This window comes from Eschrichtius robustus, chromosome 1 (assembly GCF_028021215.1).
Source record: "Eschrichtius robustus isolate mEscRob2 chromosome 1, mEscRob2.pri, whole genome shotgun sequence".
Lineage (NCBI taxonomy): Eukaryota > Metazoa > Chordata > Mammalia > Artiodactyla > Eschrichtiidae > Eschrichtius > Eschrichtius robustus.
Genome location: NC_090824.1, coordinates 10,790,641 through 10,805,983, shown reverse-complemented (window position 1 = coordinate 10,805,983; position 15,343 = coordinate 10,790,641). Strand labels below are relative to the sequence as shown.

Below are 15,343 nucleotides of genomic sequence, written 5' to 3'. Positions count from 1 at the left end.
CATGGAGGGAGAAAGGAAATCAAAAGCGTTCTTGGGGTAGATCAGAATATAATACTCTTTAACCAAAAGAATGTCTGCCAAAGTCTTGGAGTCTTCTGTTACTGGGACATGATATTTCAGGCAGTATTATTTTATTTTGTGCCATTAAGTGAACAAAGATTTTTCAGAGGCAAAGAGTGCGAAGACCAGGGTTCAAATCCCAGTTCTGCCACTAATTTTCCGTGAGACCTTGGACAAATCATTTTCCTATTCTGGTCCTCGGTTTCATCACCTATAAAGCGAGGAGGTGACCTACGTGTTGTCTGAAGTTCCTTCTGGCCATGATAGAAAGAGAAGTGGTTAGGGTGTCGGGAGACTAAGATTCTGGCTAGTTCTATCACTAATTTGCTACGTGACTATAGATAGATAAGTCCCTTCCTCTTTCTGGGCCTCAGATTCCTCATTTGTAAAATGAGGTCGTTGGGCTAGGTTAGAGATGGCTAATATACGGCACGTGTGCCACTCCACTCCAAGTTTGTGCCTAATTGCAGGGATCACTGGTGGAGCTCAACACATTTCCGGCTGAGCCTAGAAACAGCCTCAGAATCCTTCTCAACACGGTACTCCCGGAAGATAGCATCACTCAGTCAGAGTATATCCATAGAGGACCCCTAAACTTGCCTTCCGTTAGAGTTGATCTCGGAGGTCCTTCCCAGCTGTGCCCCTTGGGAACTCCATGACCCAGGGACCCTAGCACTCACCGTGTTTGGCCAGGAACCTCAGTGCCTCCAGCTGCCCGCTCTGGGCGGCCACGAACAAGGGGGTGATGCCATAGACATTCTTGGCTTCCACCTTAGCACCTCTGCTCACCAGGATCTCCATGACCTCCAGGTCATTGTGAGCTACAGACTCGTGCAGAGCCGTCCAGCCTTGGTTACAGCGGTGGTTCGTGTCCGCGTTGTACTGCACCAGCATCCTCACCGCCTCCACGTTCTTGCGCTCACAGGCTGTGCCCAGGGAGAAGCAAGATGGTCAGCAGGGCCCCGGCAGGACCTGGCCAGCCAAGACTTCATTCATTCGTTTGTCCATCTACCCATTCACTCATCAGCCATAAGTGGATTCACTCAACAAATATCAACTGGATCTGTACTAAGTTTCAGTCTCTGCATAAACCTAGGATATACAACTAAAAGTAATAGTAATACTAATCAGAATTAATATTTGCTGATATGTATCTGGCACTGGTTATGTGCCAGGCACTCTATTCTAAGCACTTCATGTAATTAACTGATTTAGTTCTCCCAACCACCCTTAAAGGATGTAGTGTTATTCCCTTTCACAGATGGGAAAAGTGAGGCACAGAGAAGTTAAGTGACTTGCCCAAGGTCACACAGATAGTAAGAGGCAGAATTGGGATTCAAATCCAGGTAGTCAGTTCTGGAGTCTCTGTCCCCTGGAAGGTTCCGGACTGCCCCACCTCATCTCCCTTTCCAGTGTTAACCTGCTTCACTCCTCCACGAGGCCAGAAGGGGAGGAGGAGGGCAGTGCCATAGTCCTGCTCAAAACACTTCCTCAAAAGCTACTCACTTAATTTGGGTTAAAATTTACCTTCTGAGTCTGCTCAAACCTCCCTTATAAGCCTCATCTTGCTCTAGGCCCTAAATGCAGCCTTAGCGCTGGCAGAGCTATTACCAGAGAGGCTGAGCACTTGTCCAAATTAACCATCCCTGGAAGCTTCTCTGAGTCAGTCAGAGGGGGTGGTGAGAAGGAAGGGGGGCTGCCTGTGTAGTGTTTCAAACAGGACCCCAGGCTTGGTTTCCTCACCTGTAAAGCACAGATAATGGAACCTTCCCGAGAGGATGCCGTGGGAGGATGGAGTGAGGTAGCATACGAAGGCTCTAGGGTGGAGCTTGGCACATAGTGGAGCTCATGCAGGACCAGGGCCCAGGCTTCAGCTGTGAGTCACCCAGCATATTGGGCACTCTCTCTGGGATGGCTTCAGTGCCCGGGGGACATGAGTTCTAGGGAAGACACTCCCACCACAGGTCTGCAGTGGACCTGGTTCCTACTGCCTATGGAATATTCCAGGTGCTGGATACCAGACACAGGGGAAATTGGAGATTTCTGTAGTTTTTCAAAGTGTAAAGGTCCTATCATTTTTGCAAGACCCAAAGCTGATTGCTTAAGTGTATAGGCATGAACTAAACACTTGATCGTGGAGTAGTTCAGAGTGTGGTGCTGGCATCCAGCTCGCGGAGTTTAGATCCCAGATCTGCCCTTGCTGGCTGTGTGATCCTGGCTGCCTCATGTCAGTTCTCTGTGCCTTAGGGCCTCATCTGTAAAATGGGATACTAACATTGCCTACCTCGTACGTGGATGGATATGAGGGTTAGAAAAAAGAACAGAGCCTGGTAGGTAGTAAGCACTCAATAAATACCAACTATCATGGGTATTCGGATTTTGACCCTGGGTACTGCCAGGGAAGCCAGTGAATGTCCTTGGATGATGTATTGAGTAAGCCAGGAATGTTTCCTTTTCTCGAACATCCTGGAGGTACAAATTCCCTCTCACGCCTCTTTGCTTTTGCCTATGCTGTTCCCCTTGCTTGTCCAGCTGGTGAATCTCTCCCATTCAGGCTCAGTTCTGGGACGCCCTCCTGCGGATGCCCTCTTCCACATCAGGGCCCCTCCCCAGTGTTCCCAGGTGCCTTGTGCCAAGCTCTTCAATGGCAGTAGCTGACTATTACATCATCTGCGAATCGACGCCCACCGGACGGGGAGAGCACATGGGCACGGACCGTATCTTTTCATCTCAGGGCTCTCAGCGTGCCTGGCCCATGGGAGGACTTGGGCAATGTGGACTGAATATGTGCACGAATGAATGGTTCGACTATGTAAGTTATACATCTGAATGAGGCTGCACCACCAAAGTAGACCCCCTTGGGGAGTTGTACACTTTGCAAGCAATCCTCCCCATTGCCCACCTAGTTTCTGGACCCTCCCTCGGGGAAGCCCACCCCAGTGGGCTCACCTTTGTAGAGTGGTGTCTCTCGGGCCTTGTTGGAGATGTCGGGCTCAGCCCCAGCCTGGAGCAGGGATTGGAGGCAGTCCAGGTGTCCCCTGCATGTCGCCAGGTAAAGGGCCGTTTCCTCCTGCAGGGTGCGCTGGTCCATGACTGCCGGGTATGCTGGGGAGGATAGACCAGGAAACTCAAAAGGAGGAAGACACCCACCTCCCCCTCCAACACAGGGGTGGTCCCAATTTCCTCCCAGTTCCAGGGACAGATGTGAGTGGCCTCCACCTGAATTTACCATCCACACTGCCTTCATCCCCTTGGCCTTGGATTCAGTCACTTTCACAGGGCTGTTTCAGCTTCCCGGTCATATTAATCCAGCTCAGATGCCACCTCCTCTGGGAAGCCTTCCCTGGTTGAACCCCCTCCTTCTCCGAATGACCCTGTCCTTCCCTTACACTCCCACCAGCCACTGCCAGAAGTCAGTCTCATGTAGTCACTTCTGCCCTGGAATGTGGTGGGCTGCCTGGGGTCCGTGCTTCTTGAGGGCAGAGGTAACTCCTGCCTGCAGGTGTTACCCAGCCACATCTGGCCTGGGGGAGAGCCGAGGCTCAGAGAGGAGGCATGATTTGCCCAGGGTCTCACAGCTGTTGGAGACCGCCTTGGCAGGGCACAGGCACAGCTGCGGTATTTTCCACACCAAATCAGCCCCTGGAACATTCTCGAACAAGCTGGCAGTGGCTCTCCCACAAGTCAGCCCTCCCTTATTCCTTTTCTAGGAATTAGGCCCTCCTGTCCTGGGAGGCCTGGAGAGGTGGCGGGATGGGCGGGGAAGCACTTCCTTGCTTCCAACTTGATGACTTTAACTCTGCAAGCGGGGTGGTAACTTTGCCTTGCCCCCTTCACCATGGTTGTGGTGAGGCAAAGCTCCGCAAGGAAAGTGCCCTTGCCCGTGCGTCCCACTCCCACCTGTGGCTGCGCACAGAGCCCACCGCCTCACCTTGATGCAGCACCTTCAGGCAGCTCAGCTGGCCGTAGTAGGCCGCCTCGTGCAGCGGCAGCCAGCCCTCCTTGTTGGGCTCTGCGAGGTTCTTCCCCGCCTTGATCATCGCCTTCAAGGCCGCTTCATCGCCTTCCTTGATGGCCTTTAGCACAGGGTCCACGGGCCTGTGAGAGCAAGGGGCAGGTCATTCCTCAGGACTGGGGCAGGCAGAGGCAGGGCCGGGTGGCCTTTCTCCCAGAAGGAAAGCAGGGCCTGCTGGTGACCAGGAGTGGGGCTGGCTGTGGGATCACACAGCCTGCTTGTCCCTGCTGCTCTGGGACAGGTGCTCAGCCCCTGCAGCCGTGTCCTCTCAATAAGGAGAATAATTTTTCCTAACCCACATGGGCGTGCCCTGGGAACTCTGCCCCGACCTCGGCCCTGACCTTGGCCTCTCCGACTCTCAGCCCCATCACGGCTTCCTCAGCCTGCCTGCCCGGGTCAGCCTCTCCCTGCCTCCGGTCCTAAGCCCTCAGCTAACCACTGGCTTTTATGTGTCTTTGATAGTTTGCCCACTGTCTGTCTCCCCCACTGGACTATGAGACTATGAGCTCCAAGACCACAGGGCCCGTGTCCTTCTTTTATCCCTTATGATTTGGTTCCCACGGCCCAGCTCAGTGGCTGGTCCATAATAGGCACTTAATACATATTTGCTGCTCGAAAGAAAGAGAGAGAGAGAGAGACTATGAAAGGAAGGGAGGGAGAGAGGAAGGAAGGATTCAGAATTTAAGAACGCCAACAATTATTTCACTCCTTCATCCCTTCTATTTCCAAAAAGACAGCCTCTTCCCTGTTAGAGTTTTGCTTGTTTCTTTGGGGATTGTATTTATATCTCTTTCAAAACAATCTTTGCAATGGCCTCCTTTGAGCGTTTGGAGGACACACTGGCCTATGAAGATAAATGCGAGGGCTCTGGACCGGGCTTCGCCAGTGTTCCATCCCCCTGTGCGCATCCCTGGGCCTGGAGTGTTTCCATGTCTTTATCTCCAAGTTGGGCACCACATTGGGACACTCTGCTAGAAACATGGCCAGCTCATTCACTTCCACAGATGGAAACCAAGGGTCCCTTTTAAACAGAGCTCCTTGGTGGCCAAAAGAGAAATAGGGGACCCCTCTGTCCCTGCAGCTTTCAGTGGCTGCATCTGCTATACCAAGACCATTTCTACGAGGAGGATTCGGGCTTCCTGTGTCAGCCCCCCAAAGGGATGGAGCACTGACCCCACAGGAGGTTTTAGTGATAATTAAACTCCTTCCCCGAGCATAGCGTTCCAGAGTTTACCAAGCACCTCCGCCTTCGGGGCCTGTTTGCACTGAGACAAAGGCACAGACCCTTCAGGGGGGGGACTCCGTACAGTAAACATCTCTCTGGGGTCTTCCCAACCCCTTTCCTTTCTCCGGACCCTTCTCCTCACCTCTAGAACTTTCAGCTGCTGAAAGATTTAAGTACCTGAAGGATTAATACGTTTGACACCTTCACAATTTAAAACTTCTGAATGTCAAAAAGATTTCAGGGCTAATGTGAAAGATAACATCTTAGCTTGGCTCATCCAAGCCACTTCGTTCGTTCGTTCGTTCATTCATTCATTCATTCATTCATTCATTCATTCATGCACCGAGCTGGCTTCCCCCATCCTTGGAGAGTCAGTGAGGACGACAGACTGCTGTGGGTCCACTCTTGGGGAATGAGCTGCGTAAGTGGTCCCATTTCCCTGATGGAGGAGGTGAGACCGGAGGCAGGCCTTGTCCCAGGGCCATCATCCCTGTCAGCGGCCACAATCGGCCCAGAGTGTCTCCAGGGCCAGCCCCTTTACCCTCCCAGCTGCTCCCCGCTCCAGCATGAGCGGCACTTCCTCCTGACTCTCAGCCTCTCCCTCCAGCATGAGCGGCACTTCCTCCTGACTCTCAGCCTCTCTGGTTATTAATAGCTTCAGAGCACAGATGCCGGTTAAGGACAGACCCAGCAAGGACGATGGGTAACTGACAAGATAAGCCCTGAAGTCCCCATCAACACCATCACTGCCACCTTGGTGAGTTCCTCTTACGAGCGGCCAGAGCAGCCCCTGTTGGTGTCAGGAAAAGCCCCAGTGGGGTAGGTGTCCTGTCTCTCCTGGAAGGTCTCCTGTGGGACCGGCTGAAGCGGAAGGGAGGAGGGCTAGCTGTCCTTGTGGCCTTGACGGGTGTGCGGTGTCATGAGAACATTCTCAGGACCCACCACTCAGCTTGGGCCTCGTCCAGCTGTGGTGCAAGGACCCTGGAGCGCTCAGACACACACACCGCCAGCTTCTGTATGAGCTCGACCAAAGTGCCCGCCCCTGGGCTGGGGGGAACTGCTGGGGGTATCAGACCATCAGAGACTGAGGAGCTGGCCAGGACCCTGGAGGCCACTCTGTCCTCTCCAACCTCCTCTACGGAGAAGGGAGACCCAGAGAGGGCCAGCGGCTCACGGGCAGCCTCACAGGAAGTGGCAGCAGCACTGAGACCAGACCCTGGGTCTCGCTTTTCCAGACTGTCAAAATCCTACCTGCAGCGCCAAGGAAGAGAGGGGTGGCAGGGCTTGAAAAGGGCTGCGAAGAAGGAACAAAACATGGGCCAACTGTCTCCTCCCCACAATGTAACCAATCAAGGAAATAGGGGCTCCAGCGATGGGACCCCTTTTTTGTTTTTAGCTGCTTCTAGGGTCGAGCAGAGAAGGAAACAGCACAGAGCTATTTTCCAAGGACTCACCTAGCCCAGCACCCTGGTGCCAGGCAAACAGAGCCCTTCCTGCAGCTCGGATTATCTTTTGGTTTTAGCACCTGGCACTTAATAAATAAAAACAACAGAGCAAACCAAAACTTGTGGGTGTGGGCGTCGTGGGTGTGCTCAGATAGACCCGCGGTGATGGCATGCGGGAAAGTGAGACAGAATGGGAGGCTGGCTCATCGGCCTCAGCTCTGAGCCCCTGGAGTACTAGGGCCGTCTCCCCCGTCTCCCTCTCGCTGGGTCCCCAGGTTCAGAGCCCTACGGGGCTACTCCAGCACGCAGGGCCCATTCTGGGGGAAGTGAGGGGTTAATCACAAGCTCAGCCTGGCTGGCAGTTCCTAGAGGATGGAGCCTGCGACCACCAAGCCCAGCTCGGCAGGAGCTGCTGAGTCTCAGGGGGACACACCTGGGAGGGGTGTTCCTGGGAGTCCCTCCAGAGTACCCCTCTTCCTGGGGGCTGTGGGACTGCTTCCCGTCCCCGCACCCCAACCCCAGTTTGGAGGTGAATGAGCTTGGATGCTCTGGGGGTCGCGCGGTGTGGGGACGGGGGGCACTTACGCCAGCTGTGAGGACTTGCTGCGGTTGTATTTCTGCATAACCTCCTGGAACAGGCCCTTGGGGGCTGAGGTCGGGGCGCTCTCAGGAGACACAGCGGACCTGGAGGGTGCAGGGCAGGAGTGAAAGAGGGAAAAGTACTCTGCATATGAGAAGCGGGTCATGGCCGGAGGCAGGAACGAGGACGGAGGGAGAGCGAGGGGGAGAGACTGACAGACAGACACAGGGCTCTGAACCAAAGCAGATGGCCGGGTCCTCCCTGTGCGCTGGACACAGCTGCTGTGTCTCCAGATTATTTTTGGCCCTTGGAGGAAGCCCTGGGAGATTTAAATGACCATATAAGACAACAATGAGGTTAACCTCACCCCACCCCCAAAGGTCCCCTTCCCCAGCCAACCACGCGGGAGGCAGATATGAAGCAAGGTGACATTCTTCACCCAGGAGGATGTGAGAGTAGTCAGCAGCAGGTTCCAGGATGAAAGGGGCTCAGTCCTAGGGCGGCCAGGCTGGGTCCCCACAGGGATGGGCAAGAGATTCACCGGAGTTGGGGGCTAGGGGTGCAAAGCTGGGGCGCCAAGCCAGGTCTGTGCTCCCACCCTCACCTCACTGGCTCACACCCTCATTAGAGGGTCCTGCTGTCCCAGGGTCAGGAACAAGCAGTACAAAGGGTAGAGGAAAAGGATGCATGAAGAAGTTCATCGGAGTCAGGGCTTGGAGTCAGAGTGACACGGGTTCAAATCCAGGCTCTGGCACTCCCTGGCTGTGTGACCTCGAACAGGTGCATCTTCTCTGGGACTTGGTCTGGTGAGGCCTGAGTGCGTGAATGGTGTAAAGTGCTTATCAGAGGGCCAGGCACAGGGCTCCACACGTGTCCACCATTCGTTGCATCATTATTTCGTCACTCTGAGTCTCAGTTTTCCCACCCCACTGGGCTGTTGTGAGGACAGGAGGGGTGAAAGGAGGAGAGGCGGCCACTGCACAGATCTGGATTGGTTGGAGCTGGAATGGGAACAGGACATGCTGGCCCTTCTTCCAGCGGGTTGGGGACCCTGGGGCAACAGACACCCCAGCGGACCCGGCCTGGTCTCCTGCGCCCCTCTGCGGGGTCCCCTGCGGGATTGGGAAGGATGTTGCTACAGGTGACCAGCATCCCGTGGGCCACGGAGATGCTGGAACTGTGACCCTGAGGCCCTGCAGATTTTGTGGACACCCTCAGCCAGGCCAGGGCACAGGGAAAGGGAGGGAGCCGAGAGAGAGAGGGGAAGGATGCCAGCAGCCCCCTTCACCTGCGGCACCACGGTCATCACCTTCCACCTTCCTTCTCCCCCACCTGCTCCTGAGCAGCGAGGCCGAGCATGATGCCATGAATGCTAGAGCAGGTGCCAATGCCACTGCCTTTCCTAGACTCAGAGACTGAGGCTCCGAGAGGCGGGAAACGGCCTCAGGGCCACACGCAGCTGCAGAGTCGACTCCTGTCTGCCACGGAGCTCCGACACGTGCTCCCTCCTCCAGAGGCTTGATGTCTCCCGCCCCTTTGTCCCTTCTCTGGCTCTCAGGCCGCCACGCAGACAGGCCCTGAAACTGGGAACAAGCCCCCACCCCTCTCTGTGCCTCAGTTTCCTCCTTTGCAAAATGAGGAGGCAGGACCAGACCAGGGGTTTCCTCGCTGCTGTGGTTGCCGTGGAGCCTTCACTGCAATGAACTCACGTGGAAACTCAGGACGCCATACAGATCTCAGACCACATCCTGGGGACGGGGGTGCAGAGACTGGCCCTGCCAGGGCCCCTTTTCCCCAGCCCTGAGAGCTGCTGTTTCAGTGTCATTATCTGCACTTGCTCCCGGCCCTGAAAAGCGGAGGATGCTGGGCAAGATGGAAGCAGCCTGAGGCCAGGCCCACCTGAGCAGTCCCCAGCCCTGTGGTCATGACAAAGCCCTGGGCTTCTATCTCTACATGGCCCTGGGGACCCAGTCACTCCCATCATTGATCCACGTGTGGCCTCCCATCACTTTTTGTTGTTAGAATGTTTTTAGCCATGTAAAACACATTGATGAAAACCTACCCACCACCCTAAAATTAGGACATATCTCTGACGGTATAATAATAACAGCAACAATGGAAGGTGAGGCTGGCGGGGATGGCAGCGAGATGGCGACGGTGACATTCCCTCACGATGGGGCATGGCTTCGCCTCCTTTCTATCCTCCCCGCCACCTGGACGGTGCATTGGTCCCACGTGCAGAGGAGGAACATTCAGCAAGAATCTCCCAGCTCTTGCTGGTTGCACCTTCTGTGCTAGGGCCTGGGGGTGCAGATCAATGGCATCGGGGTCGGGGTGGGGGAGGACACATACCACCACAGAGCCGCAAGGGAGGGGCCGGGAGAGAGGCAGGGGGACTCGCTCTGGGCACTCTGAAATTGAGCGTGTTAACTAGGCTTTAGGGGCAGGCAGCATGAGTGCTCAGAGCCGGAAGGGGAGCCAGGCCGCGGACCGGCCTCCGTGCTCTTTCTGATCAAGGCTACAGGCCCCATTTCACCTCAGGTCCAGAGGAGGGAAATTCCCAGCAGAGGAAACCACAAGGGCTGAGTCATCAGAAGTGAGAGCAACCTGGCAGGATGTGGGCACAGGTCATGCCCTGGAAGGGGCCCAGGTAGGGCCCCACGTCCTTTGTGTGGGCGGGTAGGTGGGGGTCGGTAGTATGTCACCATCACCAGCTCCCAACAGCCCTGTCCTGGAGTCCAGCTGGTCCCGGCTTCAGACACAGTTCAGGCTCGGTGAGAGTGGGGACCAGGGCTGTGGTGACAAGGCCCCCTGACTTCTCAGTGGGCCCTGTCTGAGTTAATGAGAAGCCCAGGCCAGCCCCAGGAAGGGTGTTAAATTGGCCTGGACCTGGCTGAACGCGGGTGGCAAGCAGGCATCTTAATAGCAGAGGGAGCTGACAAATACAAGAGTCTTCCCATGCCTGCCACCTAACAGCATCCTATACCTGTTCTCCCATCTGGTCCTCACACGAACCCTATGTCGAGCACAGGTGTCATGAGTACAGGGCCTGGCACCGTAGGCGCTTGATAAATTTAAATGAACGAAACAAAACAAGTAAACAAAAGCCTTTGTAGGGATAGTGTCCCGTATGGTAATCTTGGTGCTGTGTGGTTGTATGCCAAGACCTCAAATTCCTGGAGAACCAGCCCACTGCCCTCTTGGCTGGAGAGAGGAGGAGCTCACACAGGATTGCTACCTCCACGCCCATTCCTCCCATGCGAGTTCTGTTTCTCTCTCACCCACTGGCCAATCCATCCTTTCTGGGCTGGCCAGAGAGGACTCACATGTAGAGAACATGGATTCCAAGCTGCAGCAACTTCTGCCTTCCCACCCATGGCTAAAATTCATTGAGAGCTTGCTATGTACCAAGTCTTATGATAGGCACATAGCACAAGTCATCTCATTTCATTCTCTAGTCCACTTTGTGAAGGAGATGAAATTGGCTCCCTTTTGCAGATGAGGAAACTGAGGCTCAAAGGGGTTTGCTTCCTCTAGACTGTTCGGTAAACTCCTATTAATCCTGCAAAGCCCACCTCCTTGACTAAGAAGTAAATCAACCCTTCCTGTGTCCCTTTGACACTGAAGCAAGGCTCTTTGCTGCATCCATACTGTTGGATCATTATGTACCTCTGGGCCTTTGCCTTCATTAGACTGAAAGCTTAGGGAGAACAGGAACAAGGCCTGATACACATCCAGGTGCAGGGAAGGCACCTGTCATATTGTAAGTGTACAGTAAGTGTAGGTGGCTTATTTGAATTGTTTGCAGCTGTGCACACATCAGCCCAAGCAAGTTCCTGCTTCATGTTTTCTTCCTTTTTCTTCTTAGAAATTTAACTTAAATAAAATGCAGAAGTTTAAAGACTGGAAGACTCAGCTTCCTGGACCCACTCGGACTGCTATTTTAGTACCCTTGGGCTCCCTGTTTCATGAGTGCATAAACCCTACTTCTCCATTGGATGGGACGTTGGTCTGCCTCTCAGGGGGCCCTCAGCGGGCCAAGGCTTGGAAAATGATCCTCATACATGTTCAAACTTCACCCCTTACCTTGTGGTGGGAGAGGAACAAATTGGAAAATGACTTTAAAAGGGAATATTATGTTTTCTCTGGGATGCTGAGCTGGCTTTCATTTCTAGGATCCCAAAGACCCGCTTGACCTTTACGTCCACATTTGGTCACAAGCTGATAACAATAAATTATATTTCTAGAGAATTTTATTGGATTCAAAATGCAGGGACTTCCCTGATGGTCCAGCAGTTAAGACTCCGCGATCCCAATGCAGGGGGCCCGGGTTCGATCCCTGGTCAGGGAACTAGATCCCGCATGCCGCAACTAAGGTCCGGCACAGCCAAATAAATAAATATTTTTTAAAAATGCATTGATTTGCCTAAAAACATTCATTGAGCATCTACAATGATCCAGGCTCTTTGCCAGGTACTGAGGATACCAAAGTGAGTAATATCTGTTCCCTGTCCCCAAGGAGGTCATACAGTGTCATTGGGGACACTCTCAGGAGGCCGGGTAATGCCTTCTAGGGTGACACAAAAGCTTGTCCACGATACAGAGGCAGCCTTGAGACGGGCACTCAGGGAGGAAGTGGGGCGAAGTTGTTCAGGCTGCAGGATGTGGGACAGCACCCACCTCCTCTGATTAGCTTTTCATAAGAATACTGCAAGGTAGGCCTGGGCAAGTTTTTGGTATTGCCATTTTAGGCATAAGGCTGCTGGGGCTCAGAAAAGTCAGGTAACTTGCCTAAGGACACACAGCCAGTAGGTGACAGAAGAAGGAGCCGAACCTCCCAACCCACTTCTGTTTCCACTCTAGTCTGCTGCCTCCTCACTCATTCACCCATTCATCCATTCACAAAGAGCTGTGAGGTGTTGCCACGGGTCAGGCCCTGTGTGCTAGACACAAGGCCTCACAGGAAGGAAGACGGCTGAGGCCCCTGCCTTCAAGTAGTTCACAGGTTAATGGCAGAAATAAATACATAGAAACTGTTGTAGTCAGGGCAGTGAAAGAAACAGCCAGGAAAGTAAGAGAGCAAGTTGCTTGACCTGGGAGGCTGGTCAAAGATGAGGCGGAGCTGGCCAAGTGGAGCCTCTGGGGACATACGTGATGTCCGCTTTCTAAACCTGCTGTGGGTCTACTTAGATGAACACTATGATATTTGGGGATAAAAGTGGCCAAGGACTCTATCGGGCTCCATACTTACTGTAACACCATGTCTGAGTGTGAGCACAAATCCGTGTGTCTCTTGTTTGGGGGACCCTGAATCTCTGTGGGGAGAAGTCTCTTCAAGGTGGAGGAGGGACAGGAAATAGAGAGAGGCTTTTGCAGAATCAACAGAGCTGGTCAAGTGTCTGAACTTCAGGGTGGGACAGACCTTGGTTCAGTTCCTAGCCCTGCTGGACGCGTGTTTTGTCATACGTAAAGTGGGCACAGAAACATCCACCTTGCGTGGCTTTTGTCAGGATCAAGTGAACGCCTGCGGGCTGGGCATGTGGAGGAGGAGGAGAATTTGATTAACAATCACATGAAAGGGATTTGCTTCCCTAGCAGGGCCCAACCCAGCCTCCTTTCAGAGATGAAAGGGCAGAACAGAGCCTAGGAGGTTTCAGGTCACATCAAGAGCGAGGAGATGCAGGTTGAATCCTCCTGCCCTGCATGACTGCGCCTGGATCTTGGGTGAGGGCCGCATGGCCTTGGATAAGTCCTTTCCCTGCTGCGTGAGCACTTTCTTTCTCAGGATAAATGTTTACACCCCACATTGGGCCTCCACTTCCTTACCACTAGAGGAAGGAGGAGGTCAGGGCCCAGTTCTAATGTTTTCAAGTGTCTACAGGACTCCTGGAGGGGGTTCCCATGCTGGGGAGAAGGCTGCAGAGGCCCCAGGACGTACGGCTTGTGCTGCAGACCACGTTGGAGGGAACTTGCTCTTCTCTCTATCTGATCCCTCTGAGAATGAGGAACCTGTGGTCTGACTTGGGCTGAACTGGCCAAAACAGGAACCAGGGTCTCTAGAGCATCAGCCACCATGAGTCCTTGGCTCTGGGCTTCTGTTTTTCAGATTGGGTCCCAGGATGGGATGTCCTTGTGGTCAGCTCAGTAACCTGGAGCCTTCATATTCCTTCCAGCTGCCCAAGGAGGTTGCCTGCCTTCCCCTTTAGGGAGGGGGCTCCTGAGTGATGGGCATCCCAGGCCTTTGCCCAGCCTTCCTGGCAGAAGTGGTCCAGCCTCGGAAGGGCCAAAGTCACTTGGGGACCACCCTGGTAGGTTTCATCAGGGCACAGGGCCAAGATGTACCGTCACCCACCTTCATCCGTGTCGACTGGCTCTGGACATCGGAAAAAGTCTGTTTATTGTTGCTGCTGTTATTACTATTGTTGTTTGAGGTTCAGAGAGGTTAAGTGACTTGCCCAAGGTCACACAATTCAAAATTGCATCTGTGGAACTGCAGTTGTGGCCCATGTCATATTTCTACTGGTGTGACATGGTACTGCTGTAGATGGTCCTGCTAATGGGATGATGAGGTCGTGCTGAGATGGGGGAGCCAGAACAGGAGGCAGGATGGTTTTGCTGGGCAGATGTCATTGCTTCTCAGACATGTTTTGCCAGGAAGATGGCATAGAAAGGGTTGGAAGCCCTGGCCAGATGCAGAACATCAGTTCCTTTGCATCCAAACATAAAGCCAGTGGTACAAGGCCAAGCCATGGGCTCTGGAATCAGAGAGCTCCAATCTCTGCACCACTGCCTGCTAGCTGTGTGACCTTGGACTAGTTACTCAGCCCTGAGCTTCAGTTTCCTCATCTGTAAAATGGGAATATAGCATACAGCCTCCTAGAAGGTTCTTAAGAGGATAAAATGAGGCAAAGTGTGTACAGCACCCAAGGTGGTACTTGGCACCTTCAGAGCTCAGTAAGTTTAGATAACAAATGTAAGTCATTACAGTGTGAAAATGCATCTTAGAGACCAGGATAATTTGGTCTTGGATTAACAGTGTTTGGGATCTATGCCTGATGGACGCCCCATCTGGCCTCCCCTCGCTCACCTGGTCCACGGGTAGAAATGCGCAGGTTCGCGGTTGACACGTGTGGACACAGCGGCCTCAGTGGTGGTTGGGCCCCGAGTCTTGTCAGCCAGGCTCTGCTCAATGGCCATCTGGACCAGCTCATCCTCGCTCAGGCTGCTGTACAGGTTGTACTCCTCTTGCCCAATGGCACGCTGTCTGCCCCGAGCACTGATCTCCGTGGCCATCCTCTTCCACCTCTCACCTTGGCCTCCAGAAGACACTCAGCGGGGAGGTGCAAGCATCAAATCAGAAAAGTCTGTGCAGAGATCAAAGCCACCCTGGTCACTAAGAGTTTTGCGAGGTAGCTATGTTTACACACAGGGAAGGCTGTGCTTTCTTGTGGCAATCACACAATCATTTTTCATCCATTCATTTTGTCATACGATCCACCCAACCACTCATTCATCTACACATCCATCCACCCGCTCATCTATTCATCACTCCACCAGCCTATCTAACTATCCGTCCAACCAGCCACCCATCTGTCCAATTATTCATCGTCCCACACATCCAGCTGTCCACCCACCCACTCATTTATCCATTCACCCTCCCATCTGTTCACTTAGCCATCCATCTGTCCAACCATCTAATCATCCATCCAACATCCATGCTCCTATCCATCCACTCATCTGTCTAGCCAGTCATCTAACCATCCACCCATCTCTCCATTATTCACCCTCAGATGTATCTGTCTATCCACCACCCATCCCATTTATCCATCCATCCATCTATACATCTATATATTCAACCAACCATCCACCCATCCACCATTCATTTTTCCATTCCAGACAGCCTATCTATACACGTGTGCACGCATCATCAACTGAGAGATTATTTACTGAGCACCTCTTCTAGGTCTGACACCCTTCTAAGCACTGGTGATACAACAACAACGATCCCGAGGGACAGA

The 15,343-nt window shown here is 53.4% G+C and overlaps 1 protein-coding gene across 1 annotated transcript in view; it reads right to left on the bottom strand.

The window, feature by feature from the left end:
- ASB2 (ankyrin repeat and SOCS box containing 2) overlaps positions 1 to 14,618 on the bottom strand; it is a 28,828-nt gene extending 14,210 nt beyond the window's left edge. Inside the window, exons 1-5 of the mRNA XM_068553363.1 lie at positions 14,413 to 14,618; positions 7,331 to 7,429; positions 3,992 to 4,158; positions 3,010 to 3,165; positions 741 to 986 (exon numbers count right to left, since the gene is read on the bottom strand). Of these exons, the coding sequence (XP_068409464.1) occupies positions 741 to 986; positions 3,010 to 3,165; positions 3,992 to 4,158; positions 7,331 to 7,429; positions 14,413 to 14,618 (874 nt within the window). The remainder of the gene's footprint in view (positions 1 to 740; positions 987 to 3,009; positions 3,166 to 3,991; positions 4,159 to 7,330; positions 7,430 to 14,412) is intronic.
- Between the last annotated feature and the right edge of the window lie 725 nt (positions 14,619 to 15,343).